This window comes from Aquarana catesbeiana, linkage group LG12 (assembly GCF_042186555.1).
Source record: "Aquarana catesbeiana isolate 2022-GZ linkage group LG12, ASM4218655v1, whole genome shotgun sequence".
Classification (NCBI taxonomy): Eukaryota; Metazoa; Chordata; class Amphibia; order Anura; family Ranidae; genus Aquarana; species Aquarana catesbeiana.
In genome coordinates this window covers 240,997,492-241,022,683 of record NC_133335.1, presented here as the reverse complement: position 1 = coordinate 241,022,683, position 25,192 = coordinate 240,997,492, and the positions used below count along the sequence as shown (strand labels likewise).

The 25,192-nt window shown below is 47.5% G+C and overlaps 1 protein-coding gene across 1 annotated transcript in view; it reads right to left on the bottom strand.

Annotated features, from left to right (window-relative positions):
* The window catches only part of LOC141113718 (bMERB domain-containing protein 1-like), a 49,012-nt gene that overhangs the window by 13,434 nt on the left and 10,386 nt on the right, over positions 1–25,192 (bottom strand). Inside the window, exons 3-5 of the mRNA XM_073606994.1 lie at positions 13,199–13,272; positions 11,814–11,928; positions 5,756–5,829 (exon numbers count right to left, since the gene is read on the bottom strand). Of these exons, the coding sequence (XP_073463095.1) occupies positions 5,756–5,829; positions 11,814–11,928; positions 13,199–13,272 (263 nt within the window). The remainder of the gene's footprint in view (positions 1–5,755; positions 5,830–11,813; positions 11,929–13,198; positions 13,273–25,192) is intronic.

Here is a 25,192-nt window from a genome sequence, read left to right as displayed (position 1 = left end):
TCGGCACGGTGAATAGGTTTGAGTAAAACCCCTTGAATCTTTCCTTGTGCGGAACCTTTACAATTACCCCCTGCATCAGCAGATGCTGTAAAGCTAGGAATAGGCATCTTCTTTTCTCTGGATCCGACGGAACCCTTGAGTACAGAAACTGATTCGGGGGGATCTCCCGGAACTCTATTCTGTAACTGTATTTTACAGTGAAAATGACCCATCTGTCTTGAACCAGTTCTTCCCAGGCCTCCCCAAACAGCCGAAGCCTGCCCCCCACCCGTGAGAGCGGGGGCGCCCCTTCACAAGGTAGACTTGGAGCTGGGCTTGGGTGGCTTTTGGGTCCAGGGTTTCTTCTGACCTTGGGGTCTTTTAAAGCCAGACGGCTGAGGCCATCGATACCGCTGAGGGGAAGAAGCACTAGGTCCTGGAGCATTGGGAATTTTATAAGAAGGTTGCTTCCCTTTCCTTTTAATAGGGAGTAGGGCACTCTTTCCTCCAGAGATCTTTTGGATATATTTATCCAGATCCTCGCCAAACAAGCGCTCTCCATGGAATGGAAAAGCTGCGAGTAGCCTTTTACATGGCGTCTCAGCAGACCAGTTCTTTAGCCACAAGACTCTGCGCATATGGATTGACAGTAACGCAAAACAAGACATCTGTTGAATTGAGTCCTTCAATGCGTCTACTGCAAAACATAAGGCATGAGGAATCTCCGTCAATTCCTCGGCAGATTCCTCCTGGCAAGGTAGGTTCTTTACCAACCTTTTAAAGCGATCCTTTAGGGATTGGTAAATCCCAATAGCTGCAACTGCTGGCTGAACTGCTGCACCAGCCACCGAAAAGGAGGCTTTTAATAAGGACTCTAGCTTCTTATCAGCCGGATTCTTAAATACCTGGGCATTATCCACTGGACAGGTTAAACTTTTATCTACTGAAGATATGGCAGCGTCCACCAAAGGTGTCCCCCATTTCTTCCTGAACTTCTCCTCCATAGGATATAAGATGGAAAACCTTTTTGGAGGTAAGTATATCCTGTCAGGGTGCTCCCAGTCCGCATAAAACCACCTGCTCCAGTAAAGGATGCAAAGGGAACGCTTGGGAAATTTGCTGAGGTCGCAAAGATCCCAAAGTAGAACAGGAGAATCCAGACTCCTGAATTGGGGGGTAACTTAAACCCAATTCATACCATCTCAATTAGAGATTGGATAAACAATCTTTGGGAATGGGAGGCTGAAATTGGCTCTTCAGAGCTAGAGACCTCAGCCGAGGATTCTTCAGCCTCTCCTTCCTCCCGGTCTTTTATGACCACCTCTTCCAAATCCTCCGCCCATTCTGGTTCCAGACCACCTGGACCCATATGGTTATAAGAGTCCTGGTGCTCTAGTGACTCTCCACTTGGCCCAGGCTCAGGGGAGGGAGATCTATTACGCTCCCCCCCCCCCCCCCCCGTGTTACAGAGGCAATCATGCCAGCTATTTTGCCCTCAAGGCCCGCTAAGGCAGATGCCAAATTATCCTTTGTAACATAAGCCGAGGCAGGTATATTGGTAGTGGCCACTATGCCTGACAAATGCAATGGCTCAGCCAGGCCAGATGCCGCAGGTCTTTCTGGAGAAACTGAGGCTGCATCAGCATGGGGTTGGTCACCTGTTTTTAGAGGAAGGACTCTTACCCCTGTGCTTGCCTTGTTCCCTATACCTCGTTTTCTGGAAGACATTGCTTACACACGAGGAAGAAAAGGAGTACTCCCCACAAACTATAACCAGCCTTCAACCTGTCACCACTGTGTCCAAGACCACCAGACTCACGTGCCCAAATATCGCTCTGTAGTCCACGAGCACGCCAGGAGCTCCATCCCTATAAAGGCTTAGACTGAGAGAGAGCGCGCGCATCATGCGCCGCCCTGATGCATGCGGCGCATCTGCGACGCGCACAGTAGCGGCGCACGCGCACACCGACGGCGCGCACGCCAGGGGTGCACACACATGCCAGCGGCGCATGCGCACACTCGCACACGCCAGTACTCGAAATGCGCGCCAAAACCGTCCATCTGTAATCTCAGACACAGGCTTAAGGTTTACCAGCAGTCACAAGGGGATATATATATATATATATATATATATATATATATATATATATATATATATATATATATATTTATCCCAAAAGGGAGTACTCACCATCCCAAGCAGCAGGGCCTGTCTTACCAGGCCCAATCTTCCCCCATCACGGCGGGTAGCGCCTCTAAGGACCTTCAGGGACCGGGTCCCCCATATCTTGGGGTCCACACCCTGGACCTGTAAAGCACCCTTTCTGGTTTACCTTGGGCAAGATTGACCAGGAATACCAACTTAACAAGGGTCCAGCGCCTATATAGGACACATTACAAGCAATACCTCGTTCTTGAACCGAGGTTCGGGTACCATCCACTTTAGCTTTTTATGCCATCCGAATGGATCTGATTATAACGTCCTCAGTGGGACATTTTTTGAAGAAATTTGAAGAGCTTCAACAGCCATGACCATCACCTTCAAGACACTGGCAAAAAAACTGCAGTGCTTCCGGTGTGGGAGGGGTTATATGGGAGGAACCGTCTTACTATTGGTTGCCAGTGTCCAATCACCTGAAGGTAAGCGTATAACCCACATAGTCATTATTATGGTGCTCTGTGTCCCGTGATGTACGATAAAGAAAGCCCCATTTCAACTTTCAGCATAGAGATACGTTTTTGGAGCAATCTAACATTTTGATACATTTTATTAGAGATCTAAAAAAATCTAAAATCTAAATCTAAAATTAAGATCTAAAAAGCAATATGCAAATCGTGCATAGGCTTAACAACCAATCAGATTTCAGCTTGGTCCAACACTTTCTACTTCAGCACTGCTCATGGAGCTTCTTCATTAAAAGGAGACGTTTTAAGCACCAGGAGCGGCTTTTTGTAAACTCTTCGAATAATGCATCGCGCCACAAAGGGGATTTATTTAACGTGGCGTTTTGATGTGCGCAAATCTCCAGAAGATTACTGAAAGCGGAGGTCGGGGGCGACGGGGGGGGGGGTCCTCCAGGGATTATAGAGTGAGGACGGGGGTGGGGAGGTTCAGGGCGACAGAACCACTGATGATTAATCCTTCTCTCTAACTCCGGTTTCATCTCAGAAAAGCGTAAAGTGAACCTGTCAGCCATCTTGATATGTCTTTGCGGTTCCTTGGCGCACATGCGTTGAGGGGTTTTACAGGAACGTCCTGTATGAACATGCGTTGTGGTGAAGGCCGCTCATTGGATTGAATTGGACGCCCTAACAAGCTAAAATGTGTACCTTCATCCACTATGCGTGTCACTGCCCCACCCCCTGGCCCTAAAACGCTGCATAACAGTACCCTGAGGGGTGGGGGAGGTTAGATATATACAGTGCCTTGAAAAAGTATTCATACCCCTTGAAATTCCCCACATTTTGTCATGTTACAACCAAAAATGTAAATGTGTTGTATGTGATAGACCAACACAAAGTGTCACATAATTGTGAAGTGGAAGGAAAATGATAAATGATACAAATAAATATGTGAAAAGTGTGGGGGGAGGGGCATTTGTATGGCGCCCCCCCGGAGTCAATACTTTGTAGAACCCCCTTTCTCTACAAGTCTTTTTGGGGATGTCTCTACCAGCTTTGCACATCTAGAGAGGACATTTCTGCCCATTCTTCTTTGTAAAATATCTCAAGCTCTGTCAGATTGGATGGAGAGCGTCTGTGAACAGCAATTTTCAAGTCTTGCCACAGATTCTCAATGTGATTTAGGTCTGGACTGTGACTGGGCCATTCTAACACATGAATATGCTTTGATCTAAACCATTCCATTGTAGCTCTGGCTGGATGTTTCGGGTCGTTGTCCTGCTGGAAGGTGAACCTCCTCCCCAGTCTCAAGTCTTTTGTAGACTCTAACAGGTTTTCTTCTAAGATTGTCCTGTATTTGTCTCCATCCATCTTCCCATCAACTCTGACCAGCTTCCCTGTCCCTGCTGAAGAAAAGCATCCCCACCACATGATGCTGCCACCACCATGTTTCACGGTGGGGATGGTGTGTTCAGGGTGATGTGCAGTGTTAGTTTCCCCACACATAGTGTTTTGCTTTTAGGTCATAAAGTAGAATTTTGGTCTCCTCTGACCAGATCACCTTCTTCCACATGTTTGCTGTGTCCTCCACATGGCTTCTCACAAACTACAAACAGGACTTCTTATGACTTTCTTTCACCAATGTCTTTCTTCTTGTCACTCTTCCATAAAGGGCAGATTTGTGGAGAACACGACTAATAGTTGTCCTGTGGACAGATTCTCCCACCTGAGCTGTGGATCTCTGCAGCTCCTCCAGAGTTTCCATGGACCTCTTGGCTCTTCTCTGATGAATGCTCTCCTTGCCCGGCCGGTCAGTTTAGGTGGACGGCCATGTCTTGGTAGGTTTGCAGTTGTGCCATACTCTTTCCATTTTCCGATGATGGATTGAACAGATCTCCGTGAGATGTTTAAAGCTTGGGATGTTTTTTTTATAACCTAACCCTACTTTATACTTCTCCACAACTTTATCCCTGACCTGTCTGGTGTGTTCCTTGGCCTTCATGATGCTGTTTGTTCACTAAGGCTCTCTAACAAACCTCTGAGGGCTTCACAGAACAGCTGTATTAATACTGAGATTAAATTACACACAGGTGGACTCTATTTACTAATCAGGTGACTTCTGAAGGCAATTGTTTCCTCTAGATTTTAGTTAGGGGTATCAGAGTAAAGTGGGCTGAATACAAAATGCCCCCCCCCCCCACTTTACACATATTTATTTGTATCATTTATCATTTTCCTTCCACTTCACAATTATGTGACACTTTGTGTTGGTCTATCACATAAAATCCCAATAAAATACATTTACGTTTTTGGTTGTAACATGACAAAATGTGGAGAATTTCAAGGGGTGTGAATACTTTTTCCAGGCACTGTATACTCCCCTTTTCCTCCCACAGCACCAAAGGTGACGTCATCATGCTTCGATCCCAATATTTACCCCTTCCTACCAAAAATGTAAGGTGCCTGGCTCTCATGCAGACGATTTAATTGAGTGCCTGGCTCTCATGCTAGTGCTTTGTTTTCAATACCAACCCCTTCTTCTGAAAATACCTGATATCTGGCTCTCATGATGATGCTTTTGTTTCAATACTGATCTCTATTTCTGAAAATACCAGATGTCTGGCTTTCATGATGCTTTTATTTCAGTGCGGACCTCTCCTGAAAATACCAGATGCCTGGCTTTCATGATGATGCTATGTTTTCAATACCAACCCCTCCTTCTGAAACTGCCAGATGCCTGGCTCTCATGATGATTCTTTTGTCTCAATACCGACCTATACTTCTGAAAATGCCAGGTGTGTGGCTCCCCTTCTGATGCTTCAGCTTTAATGCTGACCCCCACCTTCTGAAGATGGTACAGAACTGGTATAGAGATGAGGAATTCCTTGTTTTATATGCTGAGGGCTGTTCCCGAATCAGTGACTTGGGAGCCAGATGTAGCCAGGCAACTAGAATTTTTAGAAGGAGAGCAGAAGCAGCTGCCATATTGCCCTCATGACAGGCGCGTGATAATAAAGCAGTTCTGCAGATGGTGGGTCCATTGAGGGGTGGAGGGTGAACCCCGTGACCAGGTCACCAAGTACCTGTAGGGGGCACTATGACTGGTCTTACACCTTGGCAGCAAACAAAGTATCACGAGGTTTTCTGGGCTCACCTGCCTTCTTCAGGTAACTTTTGGAAAGTCGGCTCTGCAGAAAGTCGGCCATGTCCTTGTCCTCCTCCCGCTCCCTGAAAAGAGACAAGGACACAGCGTTACATAGACATTTGTTGTATTTGAGGAGAACCCAAAACATAGTTAGTAGTAACAACGGAAATGTAAAGAGGTGAAAGTGAGGTGGTTATGTACACTCAGGAGCTGGGAGATGGGAAGCTGTTATGTACACTCAGGAGCTGGGAGATGGGAAGCTGTTATGTACACTCAGGAGCTGGGAAGCTGTTATGTACACTCAGGAGCTGGGAGATGTGAAGCTGTTATGTACACTCAGGAGCTGGGAGATGAGAAGCTGTTATGTACACTCAGGAGCTGGGAGATGGGAAGCTGTTATGTACACTCAGGAGCTGGGAAGCTGTTATGTACACTCAGGAGCTGGGAGATGTGAAACTGTTATGTACACTCAGGAGTTTGGAGATGAGAAGCTGTTATGTACACTCAGGAGCTAGGAGATGGGAAGCTGTTATGTACACTCAAGAGCTGGGAGATGGAAAGCTGTTATGTACACTCAGGAGCTAGGAGATGGGAAGCTGTTATGTACACTCAGGAACTGGGAGATGTGAAGCTGTTATGTACACTCAGGAACTGGGAGATGGGAAGCTGTTATGTACACTCAGGAACTGGGAGATGTGAAGCTGTTATGTACACTCAGGAGCTGGGAGATGGGAAGCTGTTATGAACACTCAGGAGCTGGGAGATGGGAAGCTGTTATTTACACTTAGGAGCTGGAAGATGTGAAGCTGTTATGCACACTCAGGAGCTGGGAGACGAGAAGCTGTTATGTACACTTAGCAGCTGGGAGATGTGAAGCTGTTATGTACACTCAGGATCTGGGAGAGGTAAAGCTGTTATGTACACTCAGGAGCTGGGAGATGTGAAGCTGTTATTTACACTCAGCAGCTGGGAGATGAGAAGCTGTTATGTACACTCAGCAGCTGGGAGATGTGAAGTTGTTATGTACACTCAGGAGCTGGGAGATGGGAAGCTGTTATGTACACTCAGCAGCTGGGAGATGAGAAGCTGTTATGTACACTCAGCAGCTAGGAGATGAGAAGCTGTTATGTACACTAAGCAGCTGGAAGATGTGAAGCTGTTATGTACACTCAGCAGCTGGGAGATGAGAAGCTGTTATGTACACTCAGCAGCTAGAAGATGTGAAGCTGTTATGTACACTCAGGAGCTGGGAGATGTGAAGCTGTTATGTACACTCAGCAGCTGGGAGATGTGAAGCTGTTATGTACACTCAGCAGCTGGGAGATGAGAAGCTGTTATGTACACTCAGCAGCTGGGAGATGTGAAGCTGTTATGTACACTCAGGATCTGGGAGAGGTAAAGCTGTTATGTACACTCAGCAGCTGGGAGATGTGAAGTTGTTATGTACACTCAGGAGCTGGGAGATGGGAAGCTGTTATGTACACTCAGCAGCTGGGAGATGAGAAGCTGTTATGTACACTCAGCAGCTGGGAGATGAGAAGCTGTTATGTACACTCAGCAGCTGGAAGATGTGAAGCTGTCATGTACACTCAGCAGCTGGGAGATGAGAAGCTGTTATGTACACTCAGCAGCTGGAAGATGTGAAGCTGTTATGTACACTCAGGAGCTGGGAGATGTGAAGCTGTTATGTACACTCAGGAGCTGGGAGATGTTGTGAAGCTGTTATTTACACTCAGCAGCTGGGAGATGAGAAGCTGTTGTGTACACTCAGCAGCTGGGAGATGTGAAGTTGTTATGTACACTCAGGAGCTGGGAGATGTGAAGCTGTTATGTACATTCAGCAGCTGGGAGATGTGAAGTTGTTATGTACACTCAGGAGCTGGGAGATGTGAAGCTGTTATGTACACTCAGGAGCTGGGAGATGGGAAGCTGTTATGTACACTCAGGAACTGGGAGATGTGAAGCTGTTATGTACACTCAGGAGCTGGGAGATGGGAAGCTGTTATGTACACTCAGGAGCTGGGAGATGTGAAGCTGTTATGTACACTCAGGAGCTGGGAGATGTGAAGCTGTTATGTACACTCAGGAGCTGGGAGATGTGAAGCTGTTATTTACACTCAGCAGCTGGGAGATGAGAAGCTGTTATGTACACTCAGCAGCTGGGAGATGTGAAGTTGTTATGTACACTCAGGAGCTGGGAGATGGGAAGCTGTTATGTACACGCAGCAGCTGGGAGATGTGAAGCTGTTATGTACACTCAGGAGCTGGGAGATGTGAAGCTGTTATGTACACTCAGGAGCTGGGAGATGTGAAGCTGTTATTTACACTCAGCAGCTGGGAGATGAGAAGCTGTTATGTACACTCAGCAGCTGGGAGATGTGAAGTTGTTATGTACACTCAGGAGCTGGGAGATGGGAAGCTGTTATGTACACGCAGCAGCTGGGAGATGTGAAGCTGTTATGTACACTCAGCAGCTGGGAGATGAGAAGCTGTTATGTACACTCAGCAGCTGGGAGATGAGAAGCTGTTATGTACACTCAGCAGCTGGGAGATGTGAAGTTGTTATGTACACTCAGGAGCTGGGAGATGGGAAGCTGTTATGTACACGCAGCAGCTGGGAGATGTGAAGCTGTTATGTACACTCAGCAGCTGGGAGATGAGAAGCTGTTATGTACACTCAGCAGCTGGGAGATGAGAAGCTGTTATGTACACTCAGCAGCTGGAAGATGTGAAGCTGTTATGTACACTCAGGAGCTGGGAGATGTGAAGCTGTTATTTACACTCAGCAGCTGGGAGATGAGAAGCTGTTATGTACACTCAGCAGCTGGGAGATGTGAAGTTGTTATGTACACTCAGGAGCTGGGAGATGGGAAGCTGTTATGTACACTCAGCAGCTGGGAGATGGGAAGCTGTTATGTACACTCAGCAGCTGGGAGATGTGAAGTTGTTATGTACACTCAGGAGCTGGGAGATGGGAAGCTGTTATGTACACTCAGCAGCTGGGAGATGGGAAGCTGTTATGTACACATCAGCTGGGAGATGAGAAGCTGTTATGTACACATCAGCTGGGAGATGAGAAGCTGTTATGTACACTCAGCAGCTGGGAGATGAGAAGCTGTTATGTACACTCAGCAGCTGAGAGATGAGAAGCTGTTATGTACACTCAGGAGCTGGGAGATGGGAAGCTGTTATGTACACTCAGCAGCTGGGAGATGAGAAGCTGTTATGTACACTCAGCAGCTGGGAGATGAGAAGCTGTTATGTACACTCAGCAGCTGAGAGATGAGAAGCTGTTATGTACACTCAGCAGCTGGAAGATGTGAAGCTGTTATGTACACTCAGCAGCTGGGAGATGTGAAGTTGTTATGTACACTCAGGAGCTGGGAGATGGGAAGCTGTTATGTACACTCAGTAGCTGGGAGATGGGAAGCTGTTATGTACACTCAGCAGCTGGGAGATGTGAAGTTGTTATGTACACTCAGGAGCTGGGAGATGTGAAGCTGTTATGTACACTCAGCAGCTGGGAGATGGGAAGCTGTTATGTACACTCAGCAGCTGGGAGATGAGAAGCTGTTATGTACACTCAGCAGCTGGGAGATGAGAAGCTGTTATGTACACTCAGCAGCTGGAAGATGTGAAGCTGTTATGTACACTCAGGAGCTGGGAGATGTGAAGCTGTTATTTACACTCAGCAGCTGGGAGATGAGAAGCTGTTATGTACACTCAGCAGCTGGGAGATGTGAAGTTGTTATGTACACTCAGGAGCTGGGAGATGGGAAGCTGTTATGTACACTCAGCAGCTGGGAGATGGGAAGCTGTTATGTACACATCAGCTGGGAGATGAGAAGCTGTTATGTACACTCAGCAGCTGGGAGATGAGAAGCTGTTATGTACACTCAGCAGCTGAGAGATGAGAAGCTGTTATGTACACTCAGGAGCTGGGAGATGGGAAGCTGTTATGTACACTCAGCAGCTGGGAGATGAGAAGCTGTTATGTACACTCAGCAGCTGGGAGATGAGAAGCTGTTATGTACACTCAGCAGCTGAGAGATGAGAAGCTGCTATGTACACTCAGCAGCTGGAAGATGTGAAGCTGTTATGTACACTCAGCAGCTGGGAGATGTGAAGTTGTTATGTACACTCAGGAGCTGGGAGATGGGAAGCTGTTATGTACACTCAGCAGCTGGGAGATGGGAAGCTGTTATGTACACTCAGCAGCTGGGAGATGTGAAGTTGTTATGTACACTCAGGAGCTGGGAGATGTGAAGCTGTTATGTACACTCAGCAGCTGGGAGATGGGAAGCTGTTATGTACACTCAGCAGCTGGGAGATGGGAAGCTGTTATGTACACTCAGCAGCTGGGAGATGGGAAGCTGTTATGTACACTCAGCAGCTGAGAGATGAGAAGCTGTTATGTACACTCAGGAGCTGGGAGATGGGAAGCTGTTATGTACACTCAGCAGCTGGGAGATGGGAAGCTGTTATGTACACTCAGCAGCTGGGAGATGTGAAGTTGTTATGTACACTCAGCAGCTGGGAGATGTGAAGTTGTTATGTACACTCAGGAGCTAGGAGATGTGAAGCTGTTATGTACACATCAGCTGGGAGATGAGAAGCTGTTATGTACACTCAGCAGCTGGGAGATGGGAAGCTGTTATGTACACTCAGCAGCTGGGAGATGTGAAGTTGTTATGTACACTCAGGAGCTGGGAGATGTGAAGCTGTTATGTACACATCAGCTGGGAGATGAGAAGCTGTTATGTACACTCAGCAGCTGGGAGATGAGAAGCTGTTATGTACACTCAGCAGCTGAGAGATGAGAAGCTGTTATGTACACTCAGGAGCTGGGAGATGGGAAGCTGTTATGTACACTCAGCAGCTGGGAGATGAGAAGCTGTTATGTACACTCAGCAGCTGGGAGATGTGAAGCTGTTATGTACACTCAGCAGCTGGAAGATGTGAAGCTGTTATGTACACTCAGCAGCTGGGAGATGTGAAGTTGTTATGTACACTCAGCAGCTGGAAGATGTGAAGCTGTTATGTACACTCAGCAGCTGGGAGATGTGAAGTTGTTATGTACACTCAGGAGCTGGGAGATGTGAAGCTGTTATGTACACTCAGCAACTGGGAGATGTGAAGCTGTTATGTACACTCAGCAGCTGGGAGATGGGAAGCTGTTATGTACACTCAGCAGCTGGGAGATGTGAAGTTGTTATGTACACTCAGGAGCTGGGAGATGTGAAGCTGTTATGTACACTCAGCAACTGGGAGATGTGAAGTTGTTATGTACACTCAGGAGCTGGGAGATGAGAAGCTGTTATGTACACTCAGCAACTGGGAGATGTGAAGCTGTTATGTACACTCAGCAGCTGGGAGATGGGAAGCTGTTATGTACACTCAGGAGCTGGGAGATGGGAAGCTGTTATGTACACTCAGCAGCTGGGAGATGAGAAGCTGTTATGTACACTCAGCAGCTGGGAGATGTGAAGCTGTTATGTACACTCAGCAGCTGGGAGATGTGAAGCTGTTATGTACACTCAGCAGCTGGGAGATGGGAAGCTGTTATGTACACTCAGCAGCTGGGAGATGTGAAGTTGTTATGTACACTCAGGAGCTGGGAGATGTGAAGCTGTTATGTACACATCAGCTGGGAGATGAGAAGCTGTTATGTACACTCAGCAGCTGGGAGATGAGAAGCTGTTATGTACACTCAGCAGCTGAGAGATGAGAAGCTGTTATGTACACTCAGGAGCTGGGAGATGGGAAGCTGTTATGTACACTCAGCAGCTGGGAGATGAGAAGCTGTTATGTACACTCAGAAGCTGGGAGATGGGAAGCTGTTATGTACACCCAGCAGCTGGAAGATGTGAAGCTGTTATGTACACTAATCCTCTTTTGTGTGGTTCCTGGTAAGCTGCCATCATTTCTACTTTGAACTCATGTGGAAATGTTGGCTCACCAGCACACGGTCCCATGATGGTATCCCGTTCCTCCACAGAATAACTGGATGGGGTCCAGCAGCAGAAGATTGGGGGGACCCCCGTCCACCATGAGCAGGACCACTTACCGTAACCTCTCAAATTCCACATCATCTACTAAGAAATCCCGCGTCTCCACCAATTTGCTGATGGACTGGAGAAGCTCCTCCTCCTTCTGATGGTCCTCCTGCGTCTTCTCCTTCTCTGGAAAAGGAAACTTCCCGTTACTCCATGCAGTACATTGAGAAGAATCGGGAGTCCAGACATAGGCGGGGCTGATGGAATCAGAAGCTTTCATTGGATCGAAATGTTGGCAAATGATTATTTGCACTCTTTGAATCTGTTAAATATACCGCTGAACGTTGTGTTACATCTGCCCAGCTATTGCAAAAAAAAAATACCTGTTGATCCTGCCAGAAATCATGTGAGCTGATAACTTCCTGTGCTTTCTGCTTCTGCTCTATTCCTATTAGTTACATTGCTTCCAGCTATCTCTGTGGACTACAGAACTACAGAACACCTCCCTGCTATAATATAGAGCCCTGGTGCCCAATGCACGGCCCGCCAGCTCTCTGCATACAGCCTGCCGCATCCTGGGCTGGGTCCTCCACCTGCTGGGCATATTGCTGAGCCACAGGCAGGGTGCTGGATGCTGAGCTATCTCTGTGGACTACAGAACTACAGAACACCTCCCTGCTATAACATAGAGGTCAGGTGCCCAATGCACGGCCCACCAGCTCTCTGCATACAGCCTGCCACTTCCTGGGCTGGGTCCTCCACCTGCTGGGCATATTGCTGAGCCACAGGCAGGGTGCTGGATGCTGAGCTATCTCTGTGGACTACAGAACTACAGAACACCTCCCTGCTATAACATAGAGGTCAGGTGCCCAATGCATGGCCCGCCAGCTCTCTGTGTGCAGCCTGGGCTGGGTCTGTCATCTGCTGGCCGTTTTGCAAAGTGGCAGCGGGGTGTCGAGTGCTGATAATCTCCGCCCATAAGGGGGAGGCAGTGCTGACACCAAGGTCATCCAGAGCCCATTATGTGTCAGCAAAAATACCCCCCCCCCCAAAAAAAAAACCCAGAACTAATCTGCATGCTTACCACCTAAGCATAATTCCCCCCCCTCCCAGTACAAATCTTTGCCCCCCCCATCCCCAAATCCCCCCCAGCAGAAATGCCCCCCCCCCAAAAAAAAAATCACCCCTCCTAGCACACATCTTCTACCCTTAAAATCCCAGGCAATCAGCTACATTGTACAGAGATACAATACAGATATGTTGAGCTGTTCCAAAGGATTTCTATTTCTGTCCATCCAGTCTTAAGATTTACACAGCTCTGCCACACAGAAAACAGCCAGTACTGGCGGGGGGGGGGGGGGGCTTTTATTTATTTATTTATTTTCCTTTATACGGGACGGGGGGGGGTTTTCCACCATGGGAATGAGGTTTACTCAGCCACCGTATTGGTTCTTACCTGGAATGGCCACAAGTTTCTTCAGATCCTTCTTCAGCCTGGTAATTTCTTCACACAGATGGAAATCGTCCATCCTGCACACACACACAACAATCGGACGGTTAGAGAATGGCGACGATTGGGGGACATTTATCAATTCTATCACACAGCAAGGCAATGTTAAAGCCGAGCCTTCAGTCATCATTTCATCTATTAAATCTTCTGCTCTTCTTGTTCTTGTTGTTTTATCTTTATTATTATTATTATTATTATTATTATTATTATTATTATACAGGATTTATATAGCGCCAACAGTTTACGCAGCGCTTTACAATATAAAAGGGAGACAATACAGTAACAATACAATACAATACAATAGGATTAAGAGGGCCCTGCTCAGAAGAGCTTACAATCTAATAGGCTTTGGATAGTAAAACATTTTTTTTTTATGCCAGTAAATCCCTTATACAGCCCACTTCCTGTTTCCTGTCTGGTCATTAGCCTAGGATTATGACATCATGCACAGGAAGGGAGGAGGGATGAGTCATAAGAGGGCCAATGAGAGCCGCAGAGCTGGAGGTGTGCCTCTGTGTAAATCCAGGAAGTGAACAGGCAGCGGCTTCAGCTGCCCACAGTTAAAATGGCTGCAGCCAGACTCAGTGGAGGGGGATTTCTGCAGCGTATTTGCCAAGTACAGAATCCCAGTGTGTATAAAATAATATGCAAAGTGGTTGGAGGGAAGCTTCAGAATGGCAAAGATTTTTTTATTACAAATGATGTGAGCAGACAGAAGCAGTGAGACAAATTCATAGCTCACAACTGTCCCGGATTTGGAGCAATGTCCCTCATTCCTCCTCATTTGTCCCTCATTTTGGTCTGATCTATATAGTTGTATATAAAATGGACTTTTTATCTATCAAAAAGTGTTTTCCAGCACTAAACCTTTCATCTGATTTCTAAATTGCTGGATTTGCAAATTCCAAAAGCCAATATAAAGGAATAGTAGTGGTAAAAAAATCACTTGTGGGTTTAACCAATCTTGTTTTTTTTTTTTGTACAATTCTCTTTTAAGGGGGCGTGGCAAGGGGTGTGTCCTATGCCTGCATACTTTTGCTGATAGGTTGGGAGGTATGCAAATTATGGGACAGATTGGTTACAATGTTACAGCTGGAGTTCTAAATGACCCTCCTCGGCTGCTCTAGAGCCCAACCAGGGTACCCAAGCACCCCAACCTGGGGGGGGCGCCTTCACGTTTTCTTCAGGGGTTCCTTTGGCAAAACTCTTTAAAAAATTGCCCAAAAATTGTATACAAGCCAGAGGGTGGAGGAAGCCTGCCTTTTAGTTTTAAGGTTTTTTTTTCATTGTGCGCCATTACAACCTTCTATTCGCAGCTGGCCTCCGAACAACCAATGACATCAGTTGATAATGAGGAGGACGCCAGGCGCGAACCCGTCAGGTATTCAATGGAAGTGACGTTCCGTCAGCTGCGCATGCGTGCCACCACGATCAGGTTTTGCACACCTCCCAACTTTTTGGGACGGGAATGAGGGACACCTATTAGCAAAAGTATGTAGGCATAAGACACGCCCCCTGCCACACCCCCCTTAGTTAAACACACAAGTGTTTTTTTTTTTTTTTTACCACTACTGTTCTTTTATATTGGCTTTTGAAATGTACAAATGCAACAATTTAGAAATTGGATGGAAAGTTTAGCGCTGGGAAACACTTTTTGAAAGATAAAAAGTACATTTTATGTACAACTACAGTGGCGGTGCGTCCATAAGGGCGCACGGGCGCCACCCCCTCTTTCCAGCCACCCGCCTCTATGAATAATGGATAGATTCATGCATTGCATGAACCTATCCACAGCCGCCGCCACCGCCCCCCTATTCACGCTTCCGGCCCCTTTTCAAACATCGGGCGCATGATTTACAGCGGCAGGCGTGTATTTTTAAGATAGGGGGAGTCACAGTGGCACTATATGATGGGCACAGTGGCAGCATTTGATGGGCACATTGGCAGCATTTGATGGGGCACAGAGGCACTATTTGATGGGGAACATTGGCAGCGTTTGATGGGGCACAGTGGCTGCATTTGATGGGCACAGTGGCGGCAATTGATGGGCACAGTGGCTGCATTTGAAGAGCACAGTGGCTGCGTTTGATGGGCACAGTGGCTGCGTTTGATGGGCACAGTGGCTGCATTTGATGGGCACAGTGGCTGCGTTTGATGGGCACAGTGGCTGCATTTGATAGGAACAGTGGCTGCAATTGATGGGAACAGTGGCTGCATTTGATGGGCACAGTGGCTGCATTTGATGGGCACAGTGGCTGCATTTGATGGGCACAGTGGCTGCATTTGATAGGAACAGTGGCTGCAATTGATGGGAACAGTGGCTGCATTTGATGGGCACAGTGGCTGCATTTGATGGGCACAGTGGCTGCAATTGATGGGCACAGTGGCTGCAATTGATGGGCACAGTGGCTGCATTTGATGGGCACAGTGGCGGCAATTGATGGGCACAGTGGCTGCATTTGAAGAGCACAGTGGCTGCGTTTGATGGGCACAGTGGCTGCGTTTGATGGGCACAGTGGCTGCATTTGATGGGCACAGTGGCTGCATTTGATGGGCACAGTGGCTGCATTTGATGGGCACAGTGGCTGCATTTGATAGGAACAGTGGCTGCAATTGATGGGAACAGTGGCTGCATTTGATGGGCACAGTGGCTGCAATTGATGGGCACAGTGGCTGCATTTGATGGGCACAGTGGCTGCAATTGATGGGCACAGTGGCTGCAATTGATGGGCACAGTGGCTGCATTTGATGGGCACAGTGGCTGCAATTGATGGGCACAGTGGCTGCAATTGATGGGCACAGTGGCTGCATTTAACGGGCACAGTGGCTGCAATTGATGGGCACAGTGGCTGCATTTAACGGGCACAGTGGCTGCAATTGATGGGCACAGTGGCTGCATTTAACGGGCACAGTGGCTGCGTTTGATGGCACAGTCAGGCTGCAATTGATGTTTGTTTTTCAGAATTTTTCAGTTTGTTTGCCCCCCCCCAAAATTTTGAGCACCCGCCGCCACTGTACAACTATATAGATCAGACCACAATGAGGGACAAATGAGGAGGAATGAGGGACAGAGGGACTTTATTCCAAATCAGGGATAGTTGGAATCTATGGCATTTGCTAATCTGACAGAACACATACAGTCAGAAGGCAGCAGCGTCTTGAATTTAGGAGTAATTTTAGCAATAAAGTGAGTGGTGTGACGGCATGTGAGGTCATCGATAATCGGTATATTTCACCTCGCATTTGAGTGGCAGCATTTGATGGGGAACAGTGGCTGAATTTGATGGGCACAGTGGCTGCATTTGATGGGCATAGTGGCTGCATTTAATGGGCACAGTGGCTGCATTTGATAGGAACAGTGGCTGCAATTGATGGGAACAGTGGCTGCGTTTGATGGCCACAGTGGCTGCATTTGATGGGCACAGTGGCTGCATTTGATGGGCACAGTGGCTGCATTTGATGGGCACAGTGGCTGAATTTGATGGGCATAGTGGCTGCATTTAATGGGCACAGTGGCTGCGTTTGATGGGCACAGTGGCTGCATTTGATGGGCATAGTGGCTGCATTTGATGGGCACAGTGGCTGCATTTGATAGGAACAGTGGCTGCAATTGATGGGCACAGTGGCTGCAATTGATGTTTGTTTTTCAGAATTTTTCAGTTTGTTTGTGCCCCCCCCCCCCCCCCCCGACCCCCAAAATTTTGAGCACCCGCCGCCACTGTACAACTATATAGATCAGACCACAATGAGGGACAAATGAGGAGGGATGAGGGACAGAGGGACTTTATTCCAAATCAGGTATAGTTGGAATCTATGGCATTTGCTAATCTGACAGAACACATACAGTCAGAAGGCAGCAGCGTCTTGAATTTAGGAGTCATTTTAGCAATAAAGTGAGTGGTGTGACGGTATGTGAGGTCATCGATAATCGGTATATTTCACCTCGCATTGGTTCTATTGTCAGAGACTGAACCGGATTCCGGCCCGGGTTTTTTCAGCCTCTGTGGCAGGCTTGGTTCCGGTCCGGGTCTTGTGGTCCACTTGAGTCCATGCCCCCTTTCACACTGAGGCAATTTACAGGCGCTACAGCGCTAAAAATAGCACCTGTAAAGAGCCGCTGCTGTGTCTCCAATGTGAAAGCCCCGAGGGTTCTCACACTGGAGCGGTGCGCTGGCAGGACGCTAAAAAGAGTCCTGCTAGCCGCATCTTTGGAGCGGTGAAGGAGTGGAGTGTATACACCGCTCCTGCCCATTGAAATTAATGGGTCAGCGCAGCTATACCACCGGCAGCAGCGCTTTGCGGTGGTTTTAACCCTTTCTTGGCCACTAGCAGGGGCGTAAAAGTGCCCCGCTAGTGGCCTAATAGCGCTGTGAAATTAACGGTAAAGCGGCGCTAAAGATAGCGCCGCTTTACCGCCGACGCACCCACCGCCCCAGTGTGAAAGGGGCCTAAATGACCAGGAAGAGAGCACAGCAGGGCTCTGGCCGAGACTCAGAAGGGAATCTGAGAGAGAGGAGCTCTGTTTGTTTGGACTGAAAATGAAGGTTTGCTTTACCGTATGTTTTGTGGGTGACGGGGACCAGCCCCACACCGTACAGAGAGCGGCGTGCTGTTTAGTTTAGCGCCGGACGGCAATGATTTGTTTCACTGTTTTGTTTATTTTTATGACTTTGCAAACCACCTGTAAATTAAGCAGGAAACCCGCCAAATTTTAAAGAAACTGCCTGTATGATGACCATCATTTCAAGAAAAGGTGATTCCCACAAGCCAATCTCCTCACAGCGGATACAAATGATTATAATAAACTGACATCTGGGATGCTGTTTGGATGTTTAATTTTGAAAGCCTAAAGGTTTAGTGCTAAGCAGTGCAGGGTGTGCCAAGATGGCCACTGCCACCTTTTTACTGCTGGCGTCCAGCTTCTTTCAATATGTAACATTAAAAACAGCATCACAGATGTCAATATAGTATATTTATTTATATCCACTCAGTTTATTGCTACAATTACTCCTAAATTCCACACGTAGTTGGGTGTAGTAAGATGTCCGCTGCCACCTGATCAGTGAGAAGAATGTTCCTTAGATTGGTGATCAGTGCGAAGAATGTCCCTTACATTGGTGGTCAGTGGGAAGAATGTTCCTTACATTGGTGATCAGTGAGAAGAATGCTCCTTACATTGGTGATCAGTGGGAAGAATGTTCCTTACATTGGTGATCAGTGAGAAGAATGTTCCTTACATTGGTGATCAGTGGGAAGAATGCTCCTTACATTGGTGATCAGTGGGAAGAATGTTCCTTACATTGGTGATCAGTGAGAAGAATGTTCCTTACATTGGTGATCAGTGAGAAGAATGTTCCTTACATTGGTGATCAGTGAGAAGAATGCTCCTTACATTGGTGATCAGTGAGAAGAATGTTCCTTACATTGGTGATCAGTGAGAAGAATGCTCCTTACATTGGTGATCAGTGAGAAGAATGTTCCTTACATTGGTGATCAGTGAGAAGAATGTTCCTTACATTGGTGATCAGTGAGAAGAATGTCCCTTACATTGGTGATCAGTGAGAAGAATGTTCCTTACATTGGTGATCAGTGAGAAGAATGTTCCTTACATTGGTGATCAGTGAGAAGAATGTTCCTTACATTGGTGATCAGTGAGAAGAATGTTCCTTACATTGGTGATCAGTGAGAAGAATGCTCCTTACATTGGTGATCAGTGAGAAGAATGTTCCTTACATTGGTGATCAGTGAGAAGAATGTTCCTTACATTGGTGATCAGTGAGAAGAATGTCCCTTACATTGGTGATCAGTGAGAAGAATGTCCCTTACATTGGTGATCAGTGAGAAGAATGTTCCTTACATTGGTGATCAGTGAGAAGAATGCTCCTTACATTGGTGATCAGTGGGAAGAATGTTCCTTACATTGGTGATCAGTGAGAAGAATATTCCTTACATTGGTGATCAGTGAGAAGAATGTCCCTTATGCCGTGTACACACGAGCGGACTTTACGGCAGACTTTGCCAGGCGAACAGGATTTGGTCGGACTATTCGATCGTGTGTGGGCTCCAGCGGACTTTGTTTTCTCAAAAGTTGGACGGACTTAGATTTGAAACATGTTTTAAATTAATCCGTCGAAATCGAGTCCGGTCAAAAAGTCCGCTCGTCTGTATGCTAGTTCGATGGACAAAAAGCCACGCTAGGGCAGCTATTGGCTACTGGCTATGAACTTCCTTGTTTTAGTCCGGTCGTATGTCATCACGTACGAATTCGACGGACTTTGGTGGATTGTGTGTAGGCAAGTCCGTTCATTCAGAAAGTCCGTCGAAAAGTCCGCCGAGCAAAGTCTGCCGTAAAGTCCGCTCGTGTGTACACGGCATTACATTGGTGATCAGTGAGAAGAATGTCCCTCACATTGGTGATCAGTGAGAAGAATGTTCCTTACATTGGTGATCAGTGAGAAGAATGTTCCTTACATTGGTGATCAGTGAGAAGAATGTTCCTTACATTGGTGATCAGTGAGAAGAATGTTCCTTACATTGGTGATCAGTGGGAAGAATGTTCCTTACATTGGTGATCAGTGAGAAGAATGTTCCTTACATTGGTGATCAGTGGGAAGAATGTTCCTTACATTGGTGATCAGTGAGAAGAATGTTCCTTACATTGGTGATCAGTGAGAAGAATGTTCCTTACATTGGTGATCAGTGAGAAGAATGTTCCTTACATTGGTGATCAGTGAGAAGAATGTTCCTTACATTGGTGATCAGTGAGAAGAATGTTCCTTACATTGGTGATCAGTGGGAAGAATGTTCCTTACATTGGTGATCAGTGAGAAGAATGCTCCTTACATTGGTGATCAGTGAGAAGAATGTTCCTTACATTGGTGATCAGTGGGAAGAATGTTCCTTACATTGGTGATCAGTGAGAAGAATGCTCCTTACATTGGTGATCAGTGAGAAGAATGTTCCTTACAATGGTGATCAGTGAGAAGAATGTTCCTTACATTGGTGATCAGTGGGAAGAAGATTATATGACCAGTCTAAGCCTTGCCTTTGCACAGGGTGACAACGCTGCTGTGCGATTCCTCTGCAGAACGATCAGCGTTGTCGCCCTATTACAGGAAATGTAAGATCTGAGGCCGGTAACGTTATAATGTTACAGGGGAGACTCAGAAGAACAGAAAGTGTAACAATGTAACTGACGGATTGTATCATAGATGTCATTTTTTTATCTTTAATTTTTAACGCCTGGAATGGAGAATTCATGACTGCAGGCGCGGTTCTGGAAGGGGAGGAAGAAAGATCTGCAGAGCGACCCACGGGACGTCGGCAGCGCCCATCGCTCGTCGCCCTGACAAGTCTAGTTAGCACTCGGCTAATGAGGCCGGACAGGTCCTCGTTGTCCTGCAACGCGTTGGTTGCTAGGCAACCTCCAGGGGCGAGCGGTGACTCATCTCTCTGTGACTCACACCTGCGCTCCTGCACTGCAGCGAGCCGACAGAAAGACGCCGGATTAACCCCTTCCTCGCCAAACGCCGACGCCAGCGCCAGATTTTACCTGCAAAAGCAACTACCGCTCCACAAAAAAAACCCCCTCATTTATTTATTTTATGCACTGTGAAAACAGGACGGTCTCCACCCAAAACAATCGCTTATTGGCAAAAATACCCCGTCTATTGATAAAGGAAGCGATGGCTTTTAATTGCAATAATGCAGCATAATCAATAAACAGTTTTGCCTCCTTTCCTTGCAAATGACATCATTCCAAAGAGGAGACCCCGAAGGCATCTGAAAGTGCGGTGATATGTCACACGGCCCACTACTTATTGCCTGTCCTCAGGGCAAAAGGGGCAGCTGCCCCGGGTCCAGTCATTGTTGTGGGGCCCAAGGCAGCTGCCCCTTGAGCCCCCACTGCCCGCAAATAGTTTATAAGTGGATTTGGAAGGGCCCAAGAAAATGTTTGCCCAGGGTCCAATCAATATTAAAGACGGCCCGGCCTGTCCTGACAGTGCCTTCATCTGCTTTTCCCTCCTGAAGTTCGGCACCCTCTTTATTCAGGCATCATCCAGGGGTTAGCATCTACTTCCTGGAATGTGATGGCAGCTCAGAGATGGTGCAAATCCTGGTGCCTGTGCACAAATGTCTGACGTAGACCAGCCCCTGCTGCAGCGTCTTCACTTTTGATTTTCTACAAAGTTACAATGTACAGTCTGATCACTGGGGGGAGGGGAGACTGAGGAAATGACTCCTCCTTCTCCTTCTACAAACTTACAATGTACAGTCTGATCACCGGGGGGAGGGGAGACTGAAGAAATGACTCCTCCTCCTTCTACAAAGTTACAATGTACAGTCTGATCACTGGGGGGAGGGGAGACTGAGGAAATGCTTCCTCCTCCTTCTACAAAGTTACAATGTACAGTCTGATCACTGGGGGGAGGGGAGACTGAGGAAATGCTTCCTCCTCCTTCTACAAAGTTACAATGTACAGTCTGATCACTGGGGGAGGGGAGACGGAGGAAATGACTCCTCCTCCTTCTACAAAGTTACAATGTACAGTCTGATCACTGGGGGAGGGGAGAGTGGGGAACGCTTGGTTTATTGCGGCTTTGTGAGCAGCGTTTGCACGGGGCACAAGGGCCCGTTCATTTAAATTTACTGATGTGCTTGTTTTTTGAGGAGGAAAAATGTTCCTGCGGTATTCTCAAAACAGAGCGACATGAAAATTGCATGGTGCAAGCATAGGCGTGCGCAGGGGGTGTGCCAGGTGTGCTTGGGCACACCCTAATAACTACATGCAGTGTTGATTCCCCCTACTGCCCAGGCCCCCCCCCCCCCCCCCGTGTTGCCCCCTCCGCCCTGCAGTGAAGCTGACTTCCCTCCCCTCCCCCAAGCTGCTGTGAGGGATGTTTCAGGATGGGGAGTGGGGGAAGGAACACAGTGAACACACTCACTCATTGTGTTCATTCACAACTGAAGCATAGTAAACTGTGTTTACTATGCTTCAGTTTGTGAATGAACAGGAAGCCGCTCAGCACAGAGCACTTCCCATTCATTCCCTGTGCAGTGCAGCTGAGGCTGCGGAGAAAGGCGTGAGTTTGTTCAAGCTTTGGGGCGCACACCATAATGCAACAGACTGCGCACAGCTATGGGTGCAAGTGTTATTTTCCGGCAGTTCCCTCGCTCGCAATCCCGCTGCATGGGGGAGCCTTTAGGAGTGAATGGCAGCCCTGCGGGCTTTCAAAGAGCACCCCTGTTTAGCTGTGGGTGCAGTGGCCGCCCGTCCATAGGGGCCGCCCCCCCCTCCTGGCAGTCACAAACAAAAAAAAAAATAAATACTTTTTTTAAAACTGGCCCTTTAAAAAAAAAATACAAAAAAAGGTCTATAAGTGCTCTGTGTTCGGACGCCGGACACAGTGCACTATGGGCAGCGCCACGTCTATGCAATCACGAGATTGCAGACGTGGCGCTGCATTTGCGGGCTTTTGTCCTGCCTTGTGGCGCTTTCCGGAGCGCCGAGTAGCTTCCGCCCGGCGCTGCGTAGTATCTATTACTATGGCCGGGTGGTTTGATTGACATCTGAGTTTGATGTCACTTCCTGTTTTCTCTCTCCCATTGCGCCCGAGAGAGAAAACCGGAGGTGTCAGGAGCGGACTCCTCCATCACCGCTGCCAGTGGAAGGAGACACCGCAGAAGAGGACAACACAGCAATGTAAGTACCAATGTGCTCCCGCGGAGAAGGGGGGGGGGTTTGATGAGACACAGGCTGCATTTAATGGGACACAGGCTGCATTTGATAGGACACAGGCTGCATTTGGTGGGACATAGGCTGCATGTAAAGAGGGACTCCGCTGGGGGCACCTGATGTAAGGACAGACTCCGCTGGGGACGCCTGATGGCATCTGGTTGTAGGCGACATGGCTAGTGACACGCTCAAGGCTCCCACTGATTCTGCATTATGGTGAGTTGAATGATTTCATTTTATATTACAATGTAATAATAGAAATAATGCGCTTCAATCATCCTGACACCATAACAACCATGGTGCCGGGATGATTGAAGTGCTAACACCAGGTGTTTGGAGTATCTTTATCTGCTGATTGTTAAACTTTCTAGAATACAAATATTTCTATTGTTGTGTAGGATCTGGGGCTGCTGTCCCTCCCTCTCTCCCTCTCCCTCCATCCCTCGTTCATCTCAGATGCCAATCACACCACCTTAGAGCCACGCCCACTATTTTGCTGAAACCACGCCCGTTTTTACCAAGTGGGAGGGGTCAAAAAGGAAAGGCGGGGTCTGGCGCCCCCCCAACCTAAAACTTTACCAGCCGCCACTGTGTGGTTGGATGAATGGCCCGAAAAAGCATTGCACACAACTGCATGTGAATCGCAGAGGAACCTTCTGCGTAAACTGGCCCTATATTTCTGAATACCCAATCATGTGCAAGGAAAATGAAAAAAAAAATACAAAAAACAGCATTTGTGCTTTCACGTGATTGGATGATTAAAATCAGCACTAAGTTAGGTGCAGGGTGCTGTGATTAGCCCAGGTACTATGTGATAGCTGTGGGCCAATCACAGCATCACTCTATAGGAAGTACAGCTACCATGAAGGAAATTCATAACGGCTTTGTTAACATTGTGATCATGTGATCGCATAGCAATCACACGATCCCATCGCATAGCAATCGCACGATCCCATCGTATAGCAATCAAACGATCCCATCGTATAGCAATCAAACGATCCCATCGTATAGCAATCACACGATCCCATCGTATAGTATTAGCTATTGCCTTCCTGCTTCTCCTCCTGGCCAATCAGGAAGCGGGTCCTGAGACCCGATTGGCCGGGAGGAGAAGCAGCGGCCCAGTCAGCAACAGCCTCTTCCTGGAGCCCCACCCCAGATTCAGCTCGCCTTTGGTCTCCTCCCCCGCACCTGTAGTGCAACATAAGCTAAGGCCATGGTTTGCGTGCCGAGGGTGGGGGGGGAGGGGTTTGCGACTTGATCGCCGCATTCCCGATCGATCAAGTGAGATCCGGGAGGGGGGGGGTGTAGTGCTTCCCCCCCTTTTTTTTTTCCACTTTTCTTTTTCTCACTGTATTTCCTCATTGCATTTTTCTTGCTATATCTCATTGTATTTACCCCGGCCCCTTTCAATGGGGTCATTTATAGTGTTTTGACTGATTGTGGTCCCCGTATTTTGCACAGAGTTGGTTTGTATTTGGCTGCGCCTACCTGTGTCCTGCTGGAATCCACCATCAATATACATGATGATTACTTGTAAGTGTGCATTTTAATCCTGCCATATTACAGCCCATGTGTTGACCGTATTGGATATTGTACCGATTGTTTGCTTATTGTATTTATAGATGTTGTGCGTCCTTTTCTTACCTGAAGAAGGAGTATACAAAATGTTTCCGAAACGCGTTGGATTTGGGTTGAGCTGTGAACACCTTGAAGCCTTTTTGGGCCATTATGCCATCTTGGCCGGCTCGGTGCTCCAGCACACCTTACCCATGGGGTCATCATGCTATGCTCCTAATGTATTATATTGTCCTTCTTTTGGGCATTGTTTTTACCTTATGTGACGAATAAACGTTGTTATATTTGATACCTTTTGTAATACTCTTTCACACTCCCCTAACCTGCCTATAACATCCCCGTTAATTTCCTTTCTAGTTCATTGGGGTAATTTCCTTTCTAGTCCGGGTGAATCCCGGACAGGTGGCAAACCCCATGTGCCGCCTGTCCACAGTAAAAGTTGTGGCAAGTGGTTAATAACCACAAAGGATATGAACCGACTTTGTGAGCACCAAATGCCTTTGCAAACCCAGATATTACCTTGTAAAAGTGGTAGTGACATCATCACTGTGCAGAAAGCACAGTTGTGGGAGGGGCTCAGCTGGCTCCACCCACTGTAAGATGCCTGTAGAAAACTAAAGGAGGGG